This window comes from Cydia strobilella, chromosome 8 (assembly GCF_947568885.1).
Source record: "Cydia strobilella chromosome 8, ilCydStro3.1, whole genome shotgun sequence".
Taxonomy (NCBI): Eukaryota; Metazoa; Arthropoda; class Insecta; order Lepidoptera; family Tortricidae; genus Cydia; species Cydia strobilella.
Genome location: NC_086048.1, coordinates 15,675,324 through 15,696,847, shown reverse-complemented (window position 1 = coordinate 15,696,847; position 21,524 = coordinate 15,675,324). Strand labels below are relative to the sequence as shown.

At 36.9% G+C, this 21,524-nt stretch overlaps 2 protein-coding genes across 2 annotated transcripts in view; one reads left to right on the top strand and one right to left on the bottom strand.

The window, feature by feature from the left end:
• The window catches only part of LOC134743725 (mucin-2), a 100,466-nt gene extending 80,637 nt beyond the window's left edge, over positions 1-19,829 (bottom strand). Inside the window, exon 1 of the mRNA XM_063677337.1 lies at positions 19,216-19,829. Coding sequence (XP_063533407.1) covers positions 19,216-19,504 — 289 coding nt within the window. The 5' untranslated portion in view covers positions 19,505-19,829. The remainder of the gene's footprint in view (positions 1-19,215) is intronic.
• LOC134743744 (uncharacterized) overlaps positions 1-21,524 on the top strand; it is a 467,732-nt gene that overhangs the window by 317,741 nt on the left and 128,467 nt on the right. The window lies entirely within an intron of this gene.

Sequence of the window (21,524 nt, the reverse complement as noted above, 5' to 3'; positions counted from 1 at the left end):
CCAAATAGATTTTACCTAATTATGCATAAAATTATATGTTTTTTGTTGTGTACATACATACATCACTATGCATTCAAGGGTTAAACGTCTCGGTGCTTGAGAACGCTCAATGGTTGATACTATTCTGTTACTCTAGGTATTGCTACTGACGTAAGTTTAAACATGACATGTACTGGGTCAGTGAAGAGCACTTGGACGTCTACCTTAATGTTCTCGTTTGAAGATTACATTTTCATATTTTAATTCTGATTTCTCGATTCTTGCATATTTTTTTGTTTCCAAACCATATTAAATTTAGTCCTACTAAGTACTCACTTTAAATATCAAAATCCTACAATTATGCTTACTGGAATCAAATATAATGTTTATTCGTTGTACAGGTTACAACTGTAACAAGTGTTATTCTCAGTCGTAACATTCGCGGTGTTTTTCTATCGCAAAAAGTCAATTCTCAATTCTCATCTCATAACAGCAATCAAAGAGATCTATCCTCGCTGTTATGAAAATATCCAGTCGGTGTCGCATATATCATCAGGCGGCATGTTTACTGCCATTATGGCGCGTTCGTGCATCCTTATCTAAACCATACGTTGTGCCATCAGCCATTTTACCTTCATTCTGTACTGTCACTCGTGAAACAATATCCATGATTCATATGGATGCAATGCGATAAAATACGATAGCGTAAAAGTGTTTTGTTGAATTTTTTATGGTTTCGTGTGAAGCGAAATTCCGTTTTCCCCTTTTTGAAATTACCAGCCTAATAGCTAAATACTAACAAATACTAGTCTAAAACCACGTGGCCGTACTAAAATTTTACATTTGAATAACGATTGCAATCTGTCCCATTCAAAGTCGATATCAAAGCTTTCGTAGACGTTTGTGGAATACTAACGAAGGCGCTTACGTTAAAATGTCCGCAGTAGATCACAAAATACATGGACGAGGCTCGTCCTAAATAGACAAATCATGCTGCATAATAAAGCAGCGCTTGGTATGAATAATTTGGTAATTCGAGGAGCGTCAATTTTGAATGACGTGGCTTCTCAGTATCAAATTGTATTCATCAGCTATTTTGTTGCACAATGCTAGGTGATAGTCCATGATATGCATGACCTGCACATTCAATGCATTAAGCTCGGCCACGAGCAGCTAAATACATAATAATAGGCAATTACTGCACTAGTGTTTGGTCATTTTCCTATGGGTCAAACTTATTGTAAATAGTCTATTGTTAAAGATTATAGTATTTGAGATTGAAGGAAAAATGTTAAACGCAACGAAAGCATGTGAAGTATTTAAAGTTAATTCGCTCGAAGATTTAATTCAAAGTTGATTATGAGACGCTGCGTTTTCACGTATTCTTAGTTGGGTAAACGAAACTCGCAAATTTAAAGCATCGGCTTCGACCCGAAGTAGCCCGCGTCAACATCCGCCTGCAATATAAATGAACCGATCGGACGGGAGCCTGTAATATGGATGAGGGCGGTCTTCCCATACATGACCGGTCCTTTGCCTCGTGCGGGACGCGAACGTGTGAACATACGGCGCTAATGACTGCAACGGTGTACGCAAACTTGATTTATTTCGAAGAAGCTCTAGGTTAAGGCGAGCTACTTTACTCGTAACAGCAGTTAACAGTACATGGCTAATATGCATACTGGATTTTTATAAAGATTAATTCTAAGAACGTCTAGTTGAGACTGTGGTAGAATGCTTTGCTGGCCCAAAATTGTATAAAAAGATCTAAAATCTTAAACTACGCGAGGAAAAGGGGAAGTTTATATTCTGAATCATCAATTTATTAAAATGCAGCAATACATTAACTTCAACAAAAAGTATCAAGTTTCAAGATAGGTATCATCAAATACAAGTGATGTAGTACCGATAGTAGGTACCGATGCTACGACGAAAGATCTTACCCGGGACCGGAACCCAAGCCGTATTTACCGAACCGAACAGCTGAGGTCTGCCAAATAGCAACTAGGCCTGACTACCGCAATCAAATACGGCTACCGACACCGTGCCTGTAATTTAAACGGCCGTGCAAAAATATACTTTAATTTCCACAGTAAATCAAATTTACACAGACAGAAATCCCTGCATAGAAATGGAATATCAGAGCTGAGATAAGAAATGATATTATACAGTAAACCAGTGATTTAATGCGAAAGCTTCTTTTAAAAGCCACAGCCTCGATAAACCCGCGCTGGAATCGTGATCCTGTCATACGATATCTTATCAAACGAACATTTTTTATACTTCTCGCTCCAAAAAATTTGAAAAACCAAGCCTTTACAGGATGATCACTCATCATGTAATAAATTTCTTTCTTTAATGACGAGCAGGATCGCAGGATGTTATGTTATGATACAGGATATCGTAGCTATATCGTATTGATACCCGCTGGGATTTACGTCATGCGATCGTAATGGACCATTAACAGAAATAATTATAAGTTATATCAGATTGAATGCACATGCTAGAATTGTTATACACGTGTTATGTCATGTCGCTGCTGTATTAAGTTACTCCAACATGCGACTGTTATCTTGATGTCTTGTAGGCGGCGTTTATAACATTCATAACTGGTAGGGACGCTATTGGCGGTCGGTAGATTAATGCGTTATTTCAATCCTTCCTTATAACTTGGTGGTTGGAGCAATAAACGCTATTTGCAGAAGCCACAGAAGTCTCGGCTGAGAGCCGCCCCGCCACGTGGCTCGCCGCAATCCGTGGCTATTAAAGCAATTATTGTTTGTGCACGTGACGCGTTGCACCGACCGGGACAGGCCATGTTGTCCCTTGATTAAGCTAAACAGGCTTAATAGTTTAATGCTTGTGACGTGTTCAAGAATAAATTATTTATGGGGAAGTAAGTTCGTAACTTGATATACCTATGTATTAAACAAAAGAAGGCGAGATTTTTTATCTTATGTTAATATTAGTGACAATGAAATTCGAAGGCCAAATGTAAGATATAAATCGAGTTTTGTATCCTGTAACTAACGTAATGTATTATTATGTATGTATAAGCAATTGTTATAATAGACAATATGGTAGAGACTATAGACCAATAAAACGAATTGTTACCGATCCATTCTTGAATTGGAATAGTAGGTAGTGCAGGAAGAAAAATATCGAACGTATTCTATAGGGACACTCAGCAAGGAGCGGCAGGAAGTAGTTAACAAAGTTTGAAAGGCGGATCTCATAGGTGTACCTAGTACTCTTTTATCTTCAAACTACGCGACAAAAGCCAAAATTTCGAATAACCACCTCTGGATCACGAACAATCGATCTCGACGCGGATCACACGCTGCGCGCGCGCCATAGCCGCCATTGTCCAAAATATTCTGAATAATGGAACTTTCCAGCATTGTGCGGATAAAACACGCGGATATTTCGTAAATAAAAGGGACAATGGCGCGTAACATAAAAATCGTGATATCGCTGTAAATAAAAATGCTGCTATTCCGCTGCGAAGCTAGACCGCGATCCGCGATGTTTGCTTGTAAAGTCAAAATACGAGTTGCGGAGTCAGATCAATATAGGTAAGATTCCCGCTTCCTTCCTTCCTCGACAATAATGCGGTGTAGAGGCGAACAAAGGGCAGGACTTCCGATCAGCTGCCGCGCGCTCCCCTGTTTTTTACGGGGCTTCATCAAATATGTTACTAACGTGTCAGACGATTTCGTACAATTCCAGCGACTGCTTTTAGTGCCGGGTTTGATTCTCGACCGAGCGCTAGGTTATGGAAATGTTAAAATTTCTTTAGGCACCATCAAATGTAAAATAATTCCCAATTGTAATGATTTGTGAAATTGTCAAATTACATTTAATTAAGGCGCGGCAGTGGCCTCGAGTTTTACGGTTTGCCACGCTGGTAAAATGGTTTCACAAATGATAATACTCGTAATATTGCGTGATAAAAAATATGCTAAATAACCTGACCTTTACAAGCCCAAAGGAATACATCGATTATGTACCTTCCCTTGTCAATAGTAAAGCTACGAAGGGGAAGCCTCACGCAAATTTGTTACTGTGGTTACAGGACAGGGGAAAGAAACGGAATATGAAGCTACCGTTAATTTATATTACATGTCTCCCCAAGGCGCTATACCATTTTACCCCTACTGGTCAAAATCGGTCAGTTCCTCGTAATCCATTTTTATTGTTATTACAGATAAAATATTTTCAGGACCAAAGACAAATCGAATCGCGAAGATTCAACATGAAGTCGTTAAATCCTGACTCATAATTTGGGTTTAACTTTAGGCCGTTCGGTAGGAAATTATATCCGATAAGTGTATTAGCAACGCACCGTATGTCGGTAACAGGAGGGGCGAGTTGAATTTATTACCAGTCACCCGAGTGCGTTATGAGCTTATGAGCATCGTCGATCTCTAATTCGATCATTTTGTTTACCGCTCTCGAAGAAAATTTTTGAGAAAAATATTCATGCGAAGTTAATTTGCCATAAATCGGTTCTGATTCTCTCTTCATAGCTCAACCATTGACAGGAGAGCCCTAAATGGAGGTCGCCTATTGTAATAAAATTAAACGGTTGAGGTGCATTTTTAACAATTGTGTTGGGTTTTGGACATTCTCTGCCATATAGTTGGCGGCCAGATAATTTATGTGAGGTCTGACTTGTGAGATTGGGAACTTGGGGGGTAGGTATGTGAAACAAAACGGGGAAAAAAGGGAACGCATCAGTCATGTCATAGTCATCGCATATTTGCTGCGTCAAGTTCGGATATCCTTAAAAGTGTTAAATTTTAAATCCCGGTACATGTAGTATGTACCGCTCTACATTCTATCCATAGCAAGTCGGGCATCTATCCCGTAGAACACGGTGTATAATTAGCGTGGGCTGTGAAAGGTCATTGTCGCAGCTGCAACAGGAACTAGAATTAAAATAGGGCCATTGTTCTACGCATGTATTAAATTAACCGGATAATCATGCTTTAAATAAATTCGTCTGCGAAATGCAGACGGCGGTTCAATGCGTTCTCAGAATGCGCATTGTATACTAAATGCGATATGGCAATTGGATAATGCTGTCTGTTACAGCTAACTTGCAATTTGATGGGCGTGGGAATTTTATTTTGTGTATGGAATAATATTCTCACCGTAAAAATAAAATATTAATTCTTATTGTATTTCGTAAGAATATTTTGTAAATATACTAAGTCCCTATGTTTGAAAAGTTTGCTTACATCGAGAGTTATGAATACGTGTATAATACTGGACATACTGGTTCCTCCGTCAAAAAGAAAGCTAGTATGTTTTGAAATGTTCTACTAACTACGTTTATTTAATGTCATTTTAACCAAGTTTTGAATAATTTATATTTGTTCAAATGCACGTCGCATCGATTAAATACTAAATACCTAATCGTTAACCACGATATTTAGACTAATGTATAAATATTTTTATAGATTCGGCACCAGCTCTTTGGAATCACGATTCCAAGTTCCGATTTATTTACATTTACACGTAAATGTGAACAATAAACATGCTCAAATTAGTCCAAATTAAGCAAAAACCAGGAGAATATCCTGTCATTCCTGTCCTAGACAGAGACTTTTCATATTCATGTTCGAATTAGACTTGTTCGTTGACCGTATTTTTCGCGGGGATACATCATAACTGTAACTAATAGCCTGCGTAAGTATTAACACCTAGTTGGATCGTTAACTACAAATTACATTTCCTATTATAACTCTAAGAAACGGCGCGCGGCGCTTTGAAATGTATCTCAAAACAATCAATCAAAGCACTAATAACTCCAATAATTTATACACGTATTTGCATCGATAAAGGAACATCAAAACAGCAATTAATTAAAACAATTTGTTCGGTATCATTGCTTAATTTATGGCGCAAGTAGGGTAGGACGGGGACGTTTGAAACACTTTGTTTACCCGCCTGTAACTATTTTATTTTTACAGTTAGTAGGGTATGTGCCTGTATTATTAAAGATTATTTATTTAGTCTTTAAATAAAATGTGTTTGAAAAGCCTATCGCCCATGGTTACGTAATGATAGGGAATTTAAGAGAACGTAGAAAAGTGGTTCAATTGACCCCATAGGTGTGTTAATTGAAACACTATGTGGGGTGTGTGTGTGGGGGGTGTCCAAAACACCAAAAGAATTCAAGTAGTTAAAATACAAAAGTAAAAAAAATAACGAAAAAGTATGCGTCCTTCACTTTATACCGCTAATTTTTGACCGGCTCCTCAAAACACGCGCGCTCCACTGCTGTCCAGGATTTAAGAATGACTGACCGCATAGCCTGACTATTGCGTCACATGCATGCATAGGTATTGTAATTTCCAAGAAATTAGACTTGTTTCAATCATAACGTGTTTCAATTGTCCCCGTCCTACCCTAATTGCCGTAAACAATGTAGCAGTTCATAAACAAAGCTTAATATAATCATTGCAGAATTCTTCGGTCGAGCCCCGCCATTTGCATTTTTTTTTATCATTAGCATGCATAAAGGTTCGAATTAGTACCGTACCGACCTACCTGAACGTCTCTAAGTTTCTAAGAATAGGATAACAAAAAATGCTTCCCTGTTTGTTTAGAGTTCCCACAATGAGTGAGAGGGGTGAGCTTCTTAAGTGTGGTTTTTGTCGTCTCCTATTTGTGGAGTGAGATAATAAAACCCTAACGCAACTAGGGTCTAAGTACTTAAGAGTACTTTGAATACGTTCATTATATTTAACCGCAAACGCAAATCATAAAGTGGCTTCTTTCGCAATATTCCGGTTATTCGTCAGGTCGACTTACCGTATTAGCTTACATTTCGCGCGAAGGCTTTGTGAGGTATTATTTTTCGTAATTTATTCAGGCATAACGCATTAGGTTTGAAGCCGTTAGTTTTAAGCTGCCGATCAGATTACGAGCTAAGCCTTGCTTAAGTTTCCGTTCATATGCTACCCTTCTAAAATAAAATAAACGAACTAAATTGCGAGTGCGTGATCTAGTTTAATTTATTTAATTTAGATTTTGGATGAAACGCGTCGTCTTTGATGTCAGAGAAAAGAGGTCTACCGGATTCTTAACTCGTACTGAGAACACCGACTGATCTAAGTACGCTAGGACCGCTATACACAAGGAATTGCTGAGTATCGGGGACGAAAGGCGACACCGATGCCTGTGGCATTAGACTTATAGGTGACTAGGTACGGTTTAGAAACACTATTATTTTGCAAGTGCCCGCTTACCTTATGCGGAAAATGGGATACATAGCATGTTTGTAGGGTTAATAATAATAGGGTTAATATTGTACAATTTTAATTTTGAATTTTTATCAATGTTATTTTATATTTTTCATTTTTATTTTCTATTTTTGTTTTTGTAATTTTTGTAATGTGGTAAAATATGGGTTTGTAAGACGTGAAATAAATGATTTTTATTTATTTATTTATAGCATAGCTACGCCGTTTTGTCGCATAAATAGTGTTTATAAGTTTATAAAATACTTATGTACTGTATGTTAGTCTGTAAGGTATTTGTAATATGGGCCTTGCTGCCTGATTAAAATATATATATATATATACTTGGCGTATAAGATTTATTCCAATCGATAAAGGATAACACCACCCTCACCCTCTTTTCACTTTCTCCTCTCATCTACTCAAAGGTTAACTGGAAGAGATCCCTCAAAGGGATAAGTTCGCCTTTGTACATCTTATTATTTGTACCATGTAATTTTTAATATGTATATTTGTACAATAAAGAGTTTACTACTACTATAACATATACTTATTTGACAACCCTCTACTTTTCTTTATGTTATTCAACGCAATTCCTCTTATTTATAACTAGAAATGTATCTCTAAGTTCAGAAAAATAACTTCCAGAATGATAGCAAGGGCAGCACGTGTAAAACTGAAAATAGCAAGTCTTTTAATATCGGTCTCGGCCGAGTCGGTCAGCGGTCTATAAGACAATTTGTCAACAAGGGTAACCAACTAACCAGCTAAGTGCAATTTCGAAAATCCCCTTGAGACTACTTTAGCGATAAGTCCCATTTGGCGTGTCCGCCTATGAGACCTCGTTAAACACGCAAGACCCGTATGTCGAGATCCTTATTATGATAGACAGAACGTTGCCTGACGAGCGATAACGTTTTATCCGATGCGAAATTAATATTTATTGGACGACAGCTATTTCAAGACTATAATGGACAGGAGTAATTGGAAACGTCTGATACATTTGATCTCATATCCTCAAGTTGAGTTGGTAGGTTGGTATGGGACTCGAGTCTCAGGAAACTTGGTTTCCTTTAGATAGGTACTACCACAGTGTCTTTTGGGTTAGTCTTTCTTCATTTTTTTTTAATAACAACTAAAAAACGCCGTCTAAATTTTTTACCCTCCAATTTGCTTAAATTAGTACGAATTTAAATTCAATTTTTAGTAGTCGTTGCAGCTTTGAAGTTTATTTACAATTTCAAAGAGGGGAAGTGGCTTGTTGATCAGATTGTGATTATTAGTCTACGTTATCTCAGCGCCAGATTAACCACTTAGAATCTAGTGTATGAATCAACTGGTCCAGCTAATAACCCTCTTATCGCAGAATGCATCTCGTCCGGTATAGAGAGCCATAAAAACACAAATGAATATTTTAGTTAAGTAAATGGGTTTACGGATGCTTTTATGGTCTTCTCTTTAATTGCTAGTTTAAAGTGTTACATGATTTTTCATTTTAGGAAATGACAAATAAATACATTTGTATGTTCAAATTTGAAGTTTGCCAATCTAAGAATTCTAAGACAAGGTAAAACCTCTTTTCGGAGTAAGTCCGTGTTCAAATGCCGAGGTAAATATCCTAGTGTTTTACAGCTTAAATTCCAATAGTTGACAGCCCATTTTAACCTCTATTGTTTGGAATTTGGAATTAATATTGTAGTTGGTAACTATTAGAACAGTACCCAGTTTATTGGGACATTTAGGTACGTTATCAGTTTTTTGAAAATGTTTTTGAGATGTTGTACTTGTGGAGAAAAGTTACAAATACCTTCAGGATTTGGTAATTTAATAACCTATGTCAAGAGTAAATAGTTGTTTAAATTGTTTATAAGAAATAAATGCGGTTTATATCGCGAACGACTGTACGCTCAGTATTATCCATATAATTTCTCCTTACCCGCGATGCGGGCACGGAAACAGTCTATAATTTCCTCCCATATAATATTTAAGGAGCAGAGATTTATGGTGACACTATCGTGCGTTCTATCGTTATTTGAGTGTTAAGGTCGAAAGAGACGCGGTTTTGTTCATAATTCGATTTTATGAAGCTCCTTAATATCAGATACTGGCCATAAACCACTTAAGTACAAGAATTAATGTCAGATTTGGAATTGGAACAGGGACGACCTCCGGAGAAGTCGTTATAGTGGGCACGGATGTGGGCACGGTATACTAAAGAATTTACGGTTCTGTTTTGTAGTGAATAGACATGTAGTGTTAATATGTAGTGTTATTATATTTTGATGAAAGTTGCTAAAGCCACCTGGATGAATGCTGAGACCCTGCGTTTGTTCTGAGTCCGTCAACAATAAGAATAAACGTGTTGCGTCCGATATTGCGTGCGATAAATTGCGTTCATACACGTCAGTGGTCGCTTCCCATCTGCGCGTGTTATAGAAAAGTCAGAAAAAGTAATCTAAAAAGAACATGGGATTGAGCAAGTATTTTTTAAGGTTTGAAGTGCCTTTGAGATTCAGAGGGGGACTTCGTATATTGACGGTGAAGTACAGACGCTTCAGTGTTTCTCACGAGATATAAGGCATGGGAAACCTGTCGCATATTGTTCTGTGTGCACGGCTGACATTTGATCGCTACCTTCAGTCATTTATGCAAAGTTACGCCAGGAGCCCAATAAATCACGAAACAAAAGGCAAATGGAAGAGACATTTTCTATTTTGATTTTGAAATATGCCGGTTACCATACTATGGACGCCTGCAACTCAAGGTTTTTTTTGAAGTAGGTACGTCATATTGTGGTCTCTTGAGAAAACCTCGGCAACGATATGGGTGTCCAATTTATTTTAACCTGTCTTATCAAGCGTGTTTAATTAATTTATTCGTACTCGTTTACTAGTCTCAAAGAAAGCTGATAGGGAGTTTATCGGCCAACGAACCAATAACATATTGCGCAAACGTTGCGAAGGCGATGTTGTGGCAACACGAACGTACATTGTTTATCTAATTTTAATTGATTCGGCCATGGTGCTGTGTCTCAATGTATGGTGTTTTCCAATTGTTTTATAGAACTGTGAATTACTTAATGAATATTAAATAATTTTACGGTTTAGACTCACTTGATTTCGAAATTATATTCGACAAAAATGTACTACACCAATTAGGTGCCGAAAATTCGTAATTAGATCCCAATAGGCAAAAAAAACACTGATTATTAGAAAAAAAGGGGTGTGCGATCGTTATTAAAACAACGTTACATTTGGGCCTGCAAATCAAATACTACCCGTAACGAGATATAGCGGCATAGCGGCCTTCGCGCTTTTAATATCTCTCTCATATTGATATCTTATTTACTACCTACTCGTCCTTGCATTACAGCGCGTGTAACTCGACTAGCGAATGATGTCGAAATAAGATAAAATTGGCATTCATTTGTAACTTCGAATCGGCCTCACGGTTAAAGGTTTTGAGTGATAAACAGGAAAGGTCAAGCGAAAAGACAGTCGCTAAAACAACGTTTAGCTGTTATCGCCAGGTGAAAGGTAGGTAAAGTAAGAATCGTGGTGTTTACGCTTGAACCGAAAAACGATGTCAGGTCATCTACGCGAGTTTGTTTACTCGGAACGCTCGAATCGAACTGTACTTTGCACAGATCTCCTAGTAGACGGAGCATCATGTAAGACAAGTGCACAATCTGCACATCGGTCATTGGACACAGAGAAGGCTGCATTCCTAGAGCTCAAAGAAGGAGAGCGGAGATAAAAGGAGACGTTCGGGAATCAACCAAATAGCATTGGGTGTAATTCAGCAGAGCAGGAAAGAGATGGATTACATTACAACCATGCACATTTCCTCTCATCTCCGCCTCAGTGGAAAGGTAGCCTTAAGGTGGTGGTTATTTTTATTTAGTAAAATAGTGACGTATGCAACTTAACAAAGCGTCGTCCTAGACACATACACACACAGGGAAGAGATATAGTCTAGGACCTAGACTATCTCTCTTCCCTGTGTGTGTATGTGTGTTCTTTTATGTGTAAACACACACATAAAAGTGACCGAGTATTGAGCTTACGAAATACGAATTCATACTCGTAAACTACCGTCTGTGGGAGGCAGTCAATGGTACTTTGTTATTCCTTTGAAATGCATTTGGACTGACAAATAGTCGGCGACAAAAGCACCGTGAATGTTTATCTTGTTTAAGTTACCTTTCCGGGTGTGGAATGTAACGTTTTGAGTGCACTCACGTTACTCACGTATGTTTATAAACCTCCAGCTATTGCATTTTGTAAACCACTAAACATCACACTCAGTATGTAGCCAAGTCAAATTTACAAATTGAGATCTCTTTTGCGAGTTGGACACTCAGTGAGAATGACATGTTAAGAGCCCATCAACGTGGTTAACTGCTCACTAGCGCCACTGCTTAATAATTGTGATTATTTAAATTTAACGATATATATTTAAAAAACCGGCCAAGTGCGATTCGGACTCGCGCACGAAGGGTCCCGTACCATTACGCAAAAAACGGCAAAAAAAATCACGTTTGTTGTATCATAGAGCGGTACTGTCATAGTAAATTTTGTAACCCCAGTAAATTCACTACCATCTGTCGACACACTTTAAAACTAAAAATAAATATTTATAAAAATACGATAAAATGTATTTAAATATGGATAAATGATTTTTTTTATTTGCATTAATTATTTTTATGATTTTGACCCATGTTCTTTCACTGATATGCGTTAAAATTATAAATAACAAACGAAACCGTCAACGACCTCTATACGAGTGTAGGCCAAAACTAGTGGCGCCCTCTGATCGAGAATCAAATTTTCGTGATTTTCGAGGCACGTTTTTTCCTTAGACTGTATCCATCTATTTTTTTTTTTTACTAGCCCATTATGGTGTCCCACTGCTGGGCAAAGGCCTTACCCTTGTCTTCCACGACTCCCGATATCTATTACTATTACGTCTATCTATTACGGAGATATATCTCCATCTATTACGGAGTTATATCTATCTTTGGTTGTATGTAGTGGGGCATTCAAAAATTTATTTTATCATGTTTTTAGTATTTGTTGTTATAGCCGCAACAGAAATACATCATCTATGAAAATTTGGGTACGGAATCCTAAAAAGGGGGCCGATACGTACTGTATTTTGTATTTAATACATTGTAACACATGTAATTTGAATACATTATAATAGTTTTTACGTTGCTGGATTCGTCAATCTATGCGTCCAAAGTTAAAACGGCCGTTTTTGTTTTGAGTTCATAGATCGACGAATCCAGCAACATAAAAACTAGTTTGATGTATTCAAAAGGTACTTAATTACAAAATACAGTACGTAGCGGCCCCCTTTTTTAAATATTAAATTTAAATAATCAGAATTATTTAGCAGTGGCGTTAGTGAGCACGTTGATGGGCTCTTAATGGTATTAATTGTTTTATTGCTATGTTCAGTCGCCATCAAAGATATCGGACGCCAAGGTACTCAAACATTTCCGAACATGCATGCACTATAACGGCTTGATAATAGAGGCTTTGCTCATATATTTGTGCACACTTTGGCGCTCCGATGTATTGTATCTGATGGTGACTGTTCATATCATATCATTATAAGGATTCTGTTTTCCTTACTTACCCTATCCTCAAGGAATTTTTATTTGAGTTGTATTTATTACAGATTATATAATAGTTTTTAGGGTTCCGTACCCAAAGGGTAAAAACGGGACCCTATTACTAAGACTCCGCTGTCCGTCTGTCCGTCCGTCTGTCCGTCTGTCTATCACCAGGCTGTATCTCATGAACCGTGATAGCTAGACAGTTGAAATTTTCACAGATGATGTATTTTTGTTGCCGCTATAATAACAAATACTAAAAACAGAATATTATAAATATTTAAATGGGGCTCCCATACAACAAACGTGATTTTTTTGCTTTTTTTTCCGTAATGGTACGGAACCTTTCGTGCGCGAGTCCGACTCGCACTTGGCCGGTTTTTTATTGTATGCAAAGGTCGCAACGTGACCAAAAAGACTATCATACGCGGCATACGCCCCTGTAAATACCCTATAATACAAACCGCCCAAAGGCTAAATTTATTAAGAAACCCTATAATATTTTTGCATTTTATAAAACGCCGGAGCTCGTTAAAAATTACCTCATTATTTTTCTTATATCCATTATTTATAAGATAAATTACCGTAACTGGAATCGTTGAGAATAACGAATCAAGTTATCAGAGTTTATTAGAATAACGTTGAATTTAATTTTCTCTTGGATTGCAATCACTGTATGTATGGATGGTGTCCAGATTTACGATTAGTTAATGCAAATTGTGAAAAACGAAAGGCTTAATTGATTCAGAGACTTGTAATATTACGAAACTTTCAAATTAAAGTCTGTAGCTCGGCAGTTGGCGCTAAAACCGGTTACTAATAAGTTTTGTTGAAAAAATAAGTACTTTAGAAGAAAAGCAATAGTGACTATTGTACTATAAGAGAGACGTCTCCAATGATCCACAGTAATCGACGGTTACTTTGTATGAATAAGAGAAATAATCAAATATTTTTTTGGGAGTGGATAGATGGGTATTTCTTAGTATTATATTACAATTCAGGATTTAAAGAAGTCTCCGCTTATGACTTACGGTTGTTTACCTAAGTACCTATACAATCCGTGTAGTTTGAAAGTCCTTCAAGCATATTTCTACATCGCTTCTTTCTTTGCAGTTGGCAGATGGGTGAGGGAGTCTTCAAATTTGACATGACTAGTGATAGATTATCAAATTATACTTTTCATACTTATTACTTAGGTACATAAAACGCCACTTCAACTGTGGAAATAGATTAGCGAAATGGGACATACTCAAGCAGCGCAGCGAGTAATGAAATGCGGAAATAAGTATATGATATGTCTATGTTAATAATGTTAGATACCTTCTTAACGCTAATTACTCTAATCTAACACTAACTTCTCTGACAATCGAAGCCATTGGTGGTCCAGTATTAGGTTTAAGGCGTGATAATCCGTACGCCTATTATGGGTTACAAGTTGTTACAACGTTTCTGGAGGTTCTTTAAAATAACTTAAAGATTAATAATCTCGGCCACTTATATAGATTTTTTGAATACCTATTTTAGAAGACAATGCAGTTGCTGAACGGGTCAAGCGAGAAAATAGGCAATTTTTGAAAATAGTTATCGACTTTTAGATCGCATGTAAAGCAATGCAACTGGTATTGGTGGTATAGTTTCTATTTATTTTCGTTTCACAAGTACTGTAGGTATCCAGTGTCCAATATGAATTAAACCAAAATTCAATCAATTGAAGTACTTCAACAACAGCCTGTGAAAAAAACAATTTGTATAACATCTCATCTGTCGTAGCTTGCTCGAGGCACAATTCGATATTGTTGTTTGCCATGTCATGACATCGGTACTCTTGTGATATAAGCGTTGTATTACGGCATTACTCATTTGTCGCCCTAGCTTTCACAACTTTTTCAGAAGTGGCCTTATGATCGCCATGTCACTAATAGTCATTAAGCAAGTTGAATATCGTCTCTACTTGCTAAATACTCCAGCGGTCAAACGTAGCGCGCATCCTGTGGCATTGGAAGGGAAATTATCTTCAAGTTTTTGTGCTCTGCGTCGGAATCTGGAAGTTTTTTTTCCCACAGCGGGCCCGAATGCCCAAACAGGTTTTTAGATAGCGTCCAGCAATGCATCACCCCGGTACAGTTGAGAACGTTTACATTGAGTATTGGCACAGATTAATAAATAGTTACTACGTAACAGATACATCATTCCCATACAAAAGCGAAAATACCTACTCTATAATAGCCTACAAAATCTTAATAATAATACCTGCTGCTCAGGACGAGAAGAAATGTACCATAAGTATGCGCACAAAGAGTCGAGACTGCCTTGCTCGCCGTGCGAGCCACGTGCCAACGCGTCATCGTAAGAATGCGCTAGGGTTGTACTGTTACTTATGTTATTATTGTAATAAAACGAATGTTGCGAATCAACCATATTTTATATTAGTCAATCAAATATTTAAAAACAACACTTATAATACCTGACTCAAAAAACTCCTTAATTTACGATTTATCTACTTATGTTCAAAGAAATAAATAGTGACAAAATTCATAAAGATAGATTTAAAATACTACTCACCTTTCTTCGTCTCTCGGAAATGAAAAAACCGGCCAAGTGCGAGTCGGACTCGCCCACCGAGGGTTCCGTACTTTTTAGTATTTGTTGTTATAGCGGCAACAGAAATACATCATCTGTGAAAATTTCAACTGTCTAGCTATCACGGTTCATGAGATACAGCCTGGTGACAGACGGACAGCGGCAGCGGAGTCTTAGTAATAGCATAGAGTAACTTATACTAGAGCGGTACTGTCATAGTAAATTTTGTAACCCCAGTAAATTCACTGCCATCTGTCGACACACTTTAAAACTAAAAATGAAGATTTATAAAAATACGATAGAATGTATTTAAATATAGATAAATGATCTTTTTTATTTGCATTAATTATTTTTATTATTTTGACCCATGTTCTTTCACTGATATGCGTTAAAATTGTTAAATAACAACAAACGAAACCGTCAACGCCATCTATACGACTGTAGGCCAAAACTAGTAGCGCCCTCTGAACGAGAATCAAATTATCTTGATTTTCGAGGCACGTTTTTTCCTTAGACTGTATCCATCTATTACGGAGTTATATCTATCTTTGGTAATAGGGTGCCGTTTTTACCCTTTGGGTAAGGAACCCTAAAAAAACGACAAATTTTCTTTTGTTTTTTGACTTTTACACCCATCTACTGCACAATAATTACGTGGTTTCGGCATTTCGAAGCGTAAGCGCGGGAAACGTGCGGTGCGAGCGCTCAGGCGGGCGTTCGGCGGCCCTCTGTCGATTATATCGTCGACGATACGCCGAGCGGTAGGCATATAGCGCGTGGCTTTGAGCGAGTGAAGGAGGCCTGGTATTGGTCGATCGAATCGATCTTTCGGCGTTAAAACAAGCGCGTCGAATCGGAGTTATGATAGGTATTCGTCGACGAACGCAGCATTGGAATACTCTCGAGTCTTGAGAATCGCTTTCTGGGTTAAAAATACCTGCGAAATTGTTTGCTTGATACCAATTTTATCATAATTCAACAACATATCTATTTAGGTACATATTTGACTGCTAAAATCATTACATTGAAGCTAAAACAATGTTACCGTAGTCTGGTAAAACACTTTTCGAAAAGTAGAATGCGATATTTTTTGTACATTTAATTTATTTTTTAGACTACCTATAGAAACTCATCTGAATATTTTAAACTTAGAGAACCTACTAGAAACACGATAGATAGGAAATAATAGGTAACATTAGATTTAACTTTCGTTAAGCTTATAATACAGTCACTTTATAGTCTTTATACATTTAGCGTTTGCGTCAAATCCGGGAGTTATGATTTTTTGCAGACTTGTTTATGATGTTACAGTCTGGCAAAAAGAGTAGAAATTAAAAAGTGGCAACACTGTTGTGTCGTCCCGTTTTTCTTAGACTGATTTGAAAGGGAATTTGCCCAATGAATATCAAAAACTAGTCCTATAGGGTTATAATCGCCCAAAACCGAAATTTCGCGGTTTTTTAGATTTTTGACAAAGTTGCGTTCGGCGCTCGAGGTCACAAACTTGGATTATTCATTGATCCAACATCATAAACAAGTCTGCAAACAATCAGAACTACCGGATTTGACGCAAACGAACCCCATTACAAACGTCGACAAAGTTACTGGATTATTAATAACGTGCTTTCCAAACGCATAAAAATATTACGATTAAGGATTTTTTGCCTGAAACGGGGTCCTGATCGAATGTGAAAACTACAATTAAACTTGTTTTAACATAAATGTTATAAATGCACTAGACTGTACGTATTAGTGGCGGCGCCTTCAAGAGTACAAGATAATGAGTCTGTGGTCCTTTATTCGTCGGATTAATTTACAAATGGTCGCTATGTTGTCTATGGCTACGAGAGTTTTGATGGCTGTGGTGGTCGGAGGGTAATGGTGCATCACGTTAATAAAACAACTTGAAAGGGAACGTTTCTGGTCACTTTCCTTATCCTTAATATGATGTTCCTCCATTTGAAAATATAAAAACACTTTTAAACACGTCACGTAGATACTAAAATCAGATAGTATGTACTTGTACTAGGTAACATGTAAGTGGTACCTAAGTTGTAGTCACGAAATGATTAGGCTAGGTTATCTCCTTTAATTTAAGTGTACCTAAATATTACATAAATTACATTACTTATCTCGATGTATCAAGAAAACAGGTTTATTGACTGATTAATAAATTTTAGGTCATTCCATTCAGTCGCCTAGCTCCTTATTATTTGATTAGACCTTTGGAGGGTTATCTATAGGTTGACCCACTAAGCATAAATTTTAGAGTTTTGAATGATTCACGGTTAGTTTCACTAGACTTATATTGACTTATATATTTGTATACAAATAATACAAAAGGTAATCACGGTCTATATCCCGGTCAATATGTCTAGCATAAATTTTAGGTCTGTGGGTTGACCACCGTGTCTTTAGGACTACACTTTATCTAAAAGTACTAACTTGACTGACTTCTGGAATTTCCTAGTGATTTCGTTTACTGATACTTAAAGTAGGTACAGGAGCAATACACAATAAAACTAGTTGAATAATGTAATTATAATAAATATCACCGAAAGAGAGCTATTGAACTAGGTATCTATGGGTATCTATTGTCAAGGGATATTTAATTTAAAAAAGTTCCTATTGCTCGAAGCGGCATAAAATATATAAAAGCATTCCAAACCATGTTGTAGTCAGACAACAGAAGCTAATTATATGTACATTAAATTTTTTTATTATATCCTCCTTGGTACAATGGTAAGAAAATGGAATAATAAACTTTGGACACTTTATTCTTCTTTCTCTTCTCCCATAGTGCCCATAGGATCAAAAGGGCGCATGATTCTGACATTTCTGACTGACAAGAACCAAGGTAAACTAGATAAATACATAGTAGGTACTTACGCGAGACATACGGAACAAATAATATACAAACTTTGAGAAAACATAGGTATGTACGTAAGCAATACAAAGAAAGAATAATCATCGTAAGATAATCATAGGTTATACATATTTAAGTAGTAAGTAAAATGTCACCCGTTAGTTTATATAGCGTGCTCAAGGACACAACCTATTAAAAAGCAAAATACCACTCATATAAACAGCTATTTATGAATACTTGAGCAATGAATGCTTTACTGTAGCGTACCTAGGTTCCCGCGCCTTTTTATAGTAATTTGTACGGAGGAATCTAGGAGGTCACGACTTTGGTAACTTGAGGTGAATGACCTAATCTGACGATACAGAGGCAGGAAGGCATAATTTTTTTTTTATATATCAGTATGCATCTGCGATAATAAGTAGGTACCTATACTCAAAAATTTCGCTTTCTTTATTCGCGAATATCCGATTACTATGATTTTATTCAAATGGGGTTGGCCGGTCGAAATAATTAGCAGATGGCGCCAGCATAGCTTGCCCTGTCAATCCCTAGAATTGTTTCAAATTTTTGTTTTTTTAATGCCCTGGATGCCAGCCCTTTAAGCCAAATCTCATAGAAAAAGGGGCAAGCTATGATGGCGCCATCTCTGCAAATCTTTGACAGTTGCCAACCCCATTCGCGTTGTTAGAACCGTTTTATACCTACTATATCATAAGTTATACAACCTTATTAAGTTCAAATGTTTTATTATTATTTTTAGTGCGTTGAGCCAAAGGTCTACCAATTATGCATAATAAAAGGCACCTTGACGAACTCGCTCGCAACTCTACCGCAAAGAAGCGCGCAATGCAGATGGCTTCTTTGACTACAAAATACTTAATTAATAAGAGAAATAATGATATAAAGTGAATAATACTCACGGACTGGTACTTTCTTGGGATCATATTTTTCGACGACCCCGTTGATGGCTTCAATCTTCGCTTGCGCGACCTTCGACCGCTCGGTTATTCCCTGAAGCTGAGCCGTCAGCTCGCTGAAGATATCCTCGGCAAGGAGCACGAGGGACGCCAACTGCCTCAACGCGTTGCTCAGGGTACAGTTAGTGACCGCCTGCAATTCTTCGTCGGTGACCTTAGGCCTCCCATCCTCGTCACGTAAACTAGTCCGCGACAGAAATTTCGGTTCCACCACACGCTGCACGAAAGGCATCGCGACAGTCTTAAAACACCTTGAACCACTTACTCACCCATCCCCGTGCAAAATAATCTTAATTCCGTCATCCATTCAACACACAACACAAAAAACGTCAGGTAACCGCCACTTTGAATTAACCGACATCCTGGCCGGTGAACTTTCACTGATATACCTTTATTTGCTTAGTACTATGCAGTTTTTGCTTTATTGTAGTTAATATTTTAACATTTAATTGAAGTTGTTCAAGTTAAAAAGTTTAAGAAAACTTTTGTTTCACGAGATCCCGCCATAACGGTGTGCGACATGCCACAGCCTCAACGCGCCCCTGCTGCCGGCCGATTGAAATTAAATGAATGAACGCCACTCCGGTGTTGCCACATACATGTCTAAAATTACCTTTTCACTTTTCACAATATTTACTTTCTATGGCTACTGTTTAAGTTATTCTAGAGGATGTATCGTGTTTTTTTTTAATTTTGTACATATTTGTTTTTAAGCTCGTTTTTATTTGTTAGCAATGAAATTTAAAATTTTAGATTATTTTCCGATCTTTTAAATTTATATTTTATAACCTGATATTGAATTGTACTTAATAAATTGACCATACCCAAGGATGGGCTATAATTAGTTATATTATTATTTAAATTAATAAAGGATAAAATAAAATAGTCATCTTACTAAAAAAATTAAAATATTACAAACATAAAATTCATATTGTATTTTGTTGGTTTTTTAAATTTTTATACATTTTGCGATAAATAATAAAGTTTCAAACCAATTTGTCAGTAAATAAGAACAAAAAAAACTAACTTTTCTTTTGGGTGCTAGTACAAGTGTAAGTCAAAGATAGTATGATTGTCTACGTTTGAAATGAGACAGTCCTTTGACAAACTATATATTATATTTTTTAAGAAAATAACTATTACTAAATTACCTTATTTAGCCACGTATTTTTTTGCCCTGGTCACCCTAAAAAATATATTATTTTTAGTGCCATCTTGCGACGCGAACATAAACTACGTGGTATACCGTTTTACTTAGAGCGCCTTTGTCCGAAAAAAAATAATTGGAACGACGCTAGAGTGCGCTGTAACCAACAGCATGAAATGTTGTTAGTTCTTAAAAATTCCGACAGATGGCGTTGATAGCCTCATCATTTCTTACAAGTTATATGGCTTGAAATGAGTCGAAATGGAACTAACTTTAGGCACGTCAAATTAAACCGAATTATGGGCAATCAGCGGAAATAATTCGTACAGTTTTGAAAATTGGTATAGTTATACCTTGTGGTGTCCAGATAAACATACTAAAAGTCCTCGAGAGTGGGGGCAAAGATAACTCCGTATATAACTCCGTAATAGATGGATACAGTCTAAGGAAAAAACGTGCCTCGAAAATCACAAAAAATTGATTCTCGATCAGATGGCGCCACTACCTTTGGCCTACTCTCGTATAGAGGGAGTTGACGGTTTCGTTTGTTATTACAATAATTTTAACGCATATCAGTGAAAGAACATGGGTCCAATATCATATAAAAATAATTAATGCAAATGAAAAAAGTCATTTATCCATATTTAAATACATTTTATCGTGTTTTTAAATAAATAAATTTAATAAATCTACATTTTTAGGTTTAAAGTGTGTCGATAGATGCAGTGAATTTAATGTGGTTACAAAATTTACTATGACGGTACCACTCTATCCTATTATATCCTCTTTGGTGGGGGTGGGGGTTCTTTTAAAACTTACATTTAATGAAGAAATCGATCTGAAAGCAAAAAAGTTGTGTTTTTCCCTTTAGTTCCCCTAACTTTTGAACCATGGGTCCAGAAAATATGAAAATATGAAAAAAATCGTGATAGTATAGTAATATATTGGTATAGCCGTTTTTGAGTTTTTGAAGATAGTCTATTTTGACGGACGGGTAACTACGGAACCCTACACTAAGCATGGCCCGACATGCTCTTGGCCGGTTTTTTTATATTTTAGGAGCAGGTCGCTAAGCTTGCTTATTCTTAACTAAAAGTTTGATTTA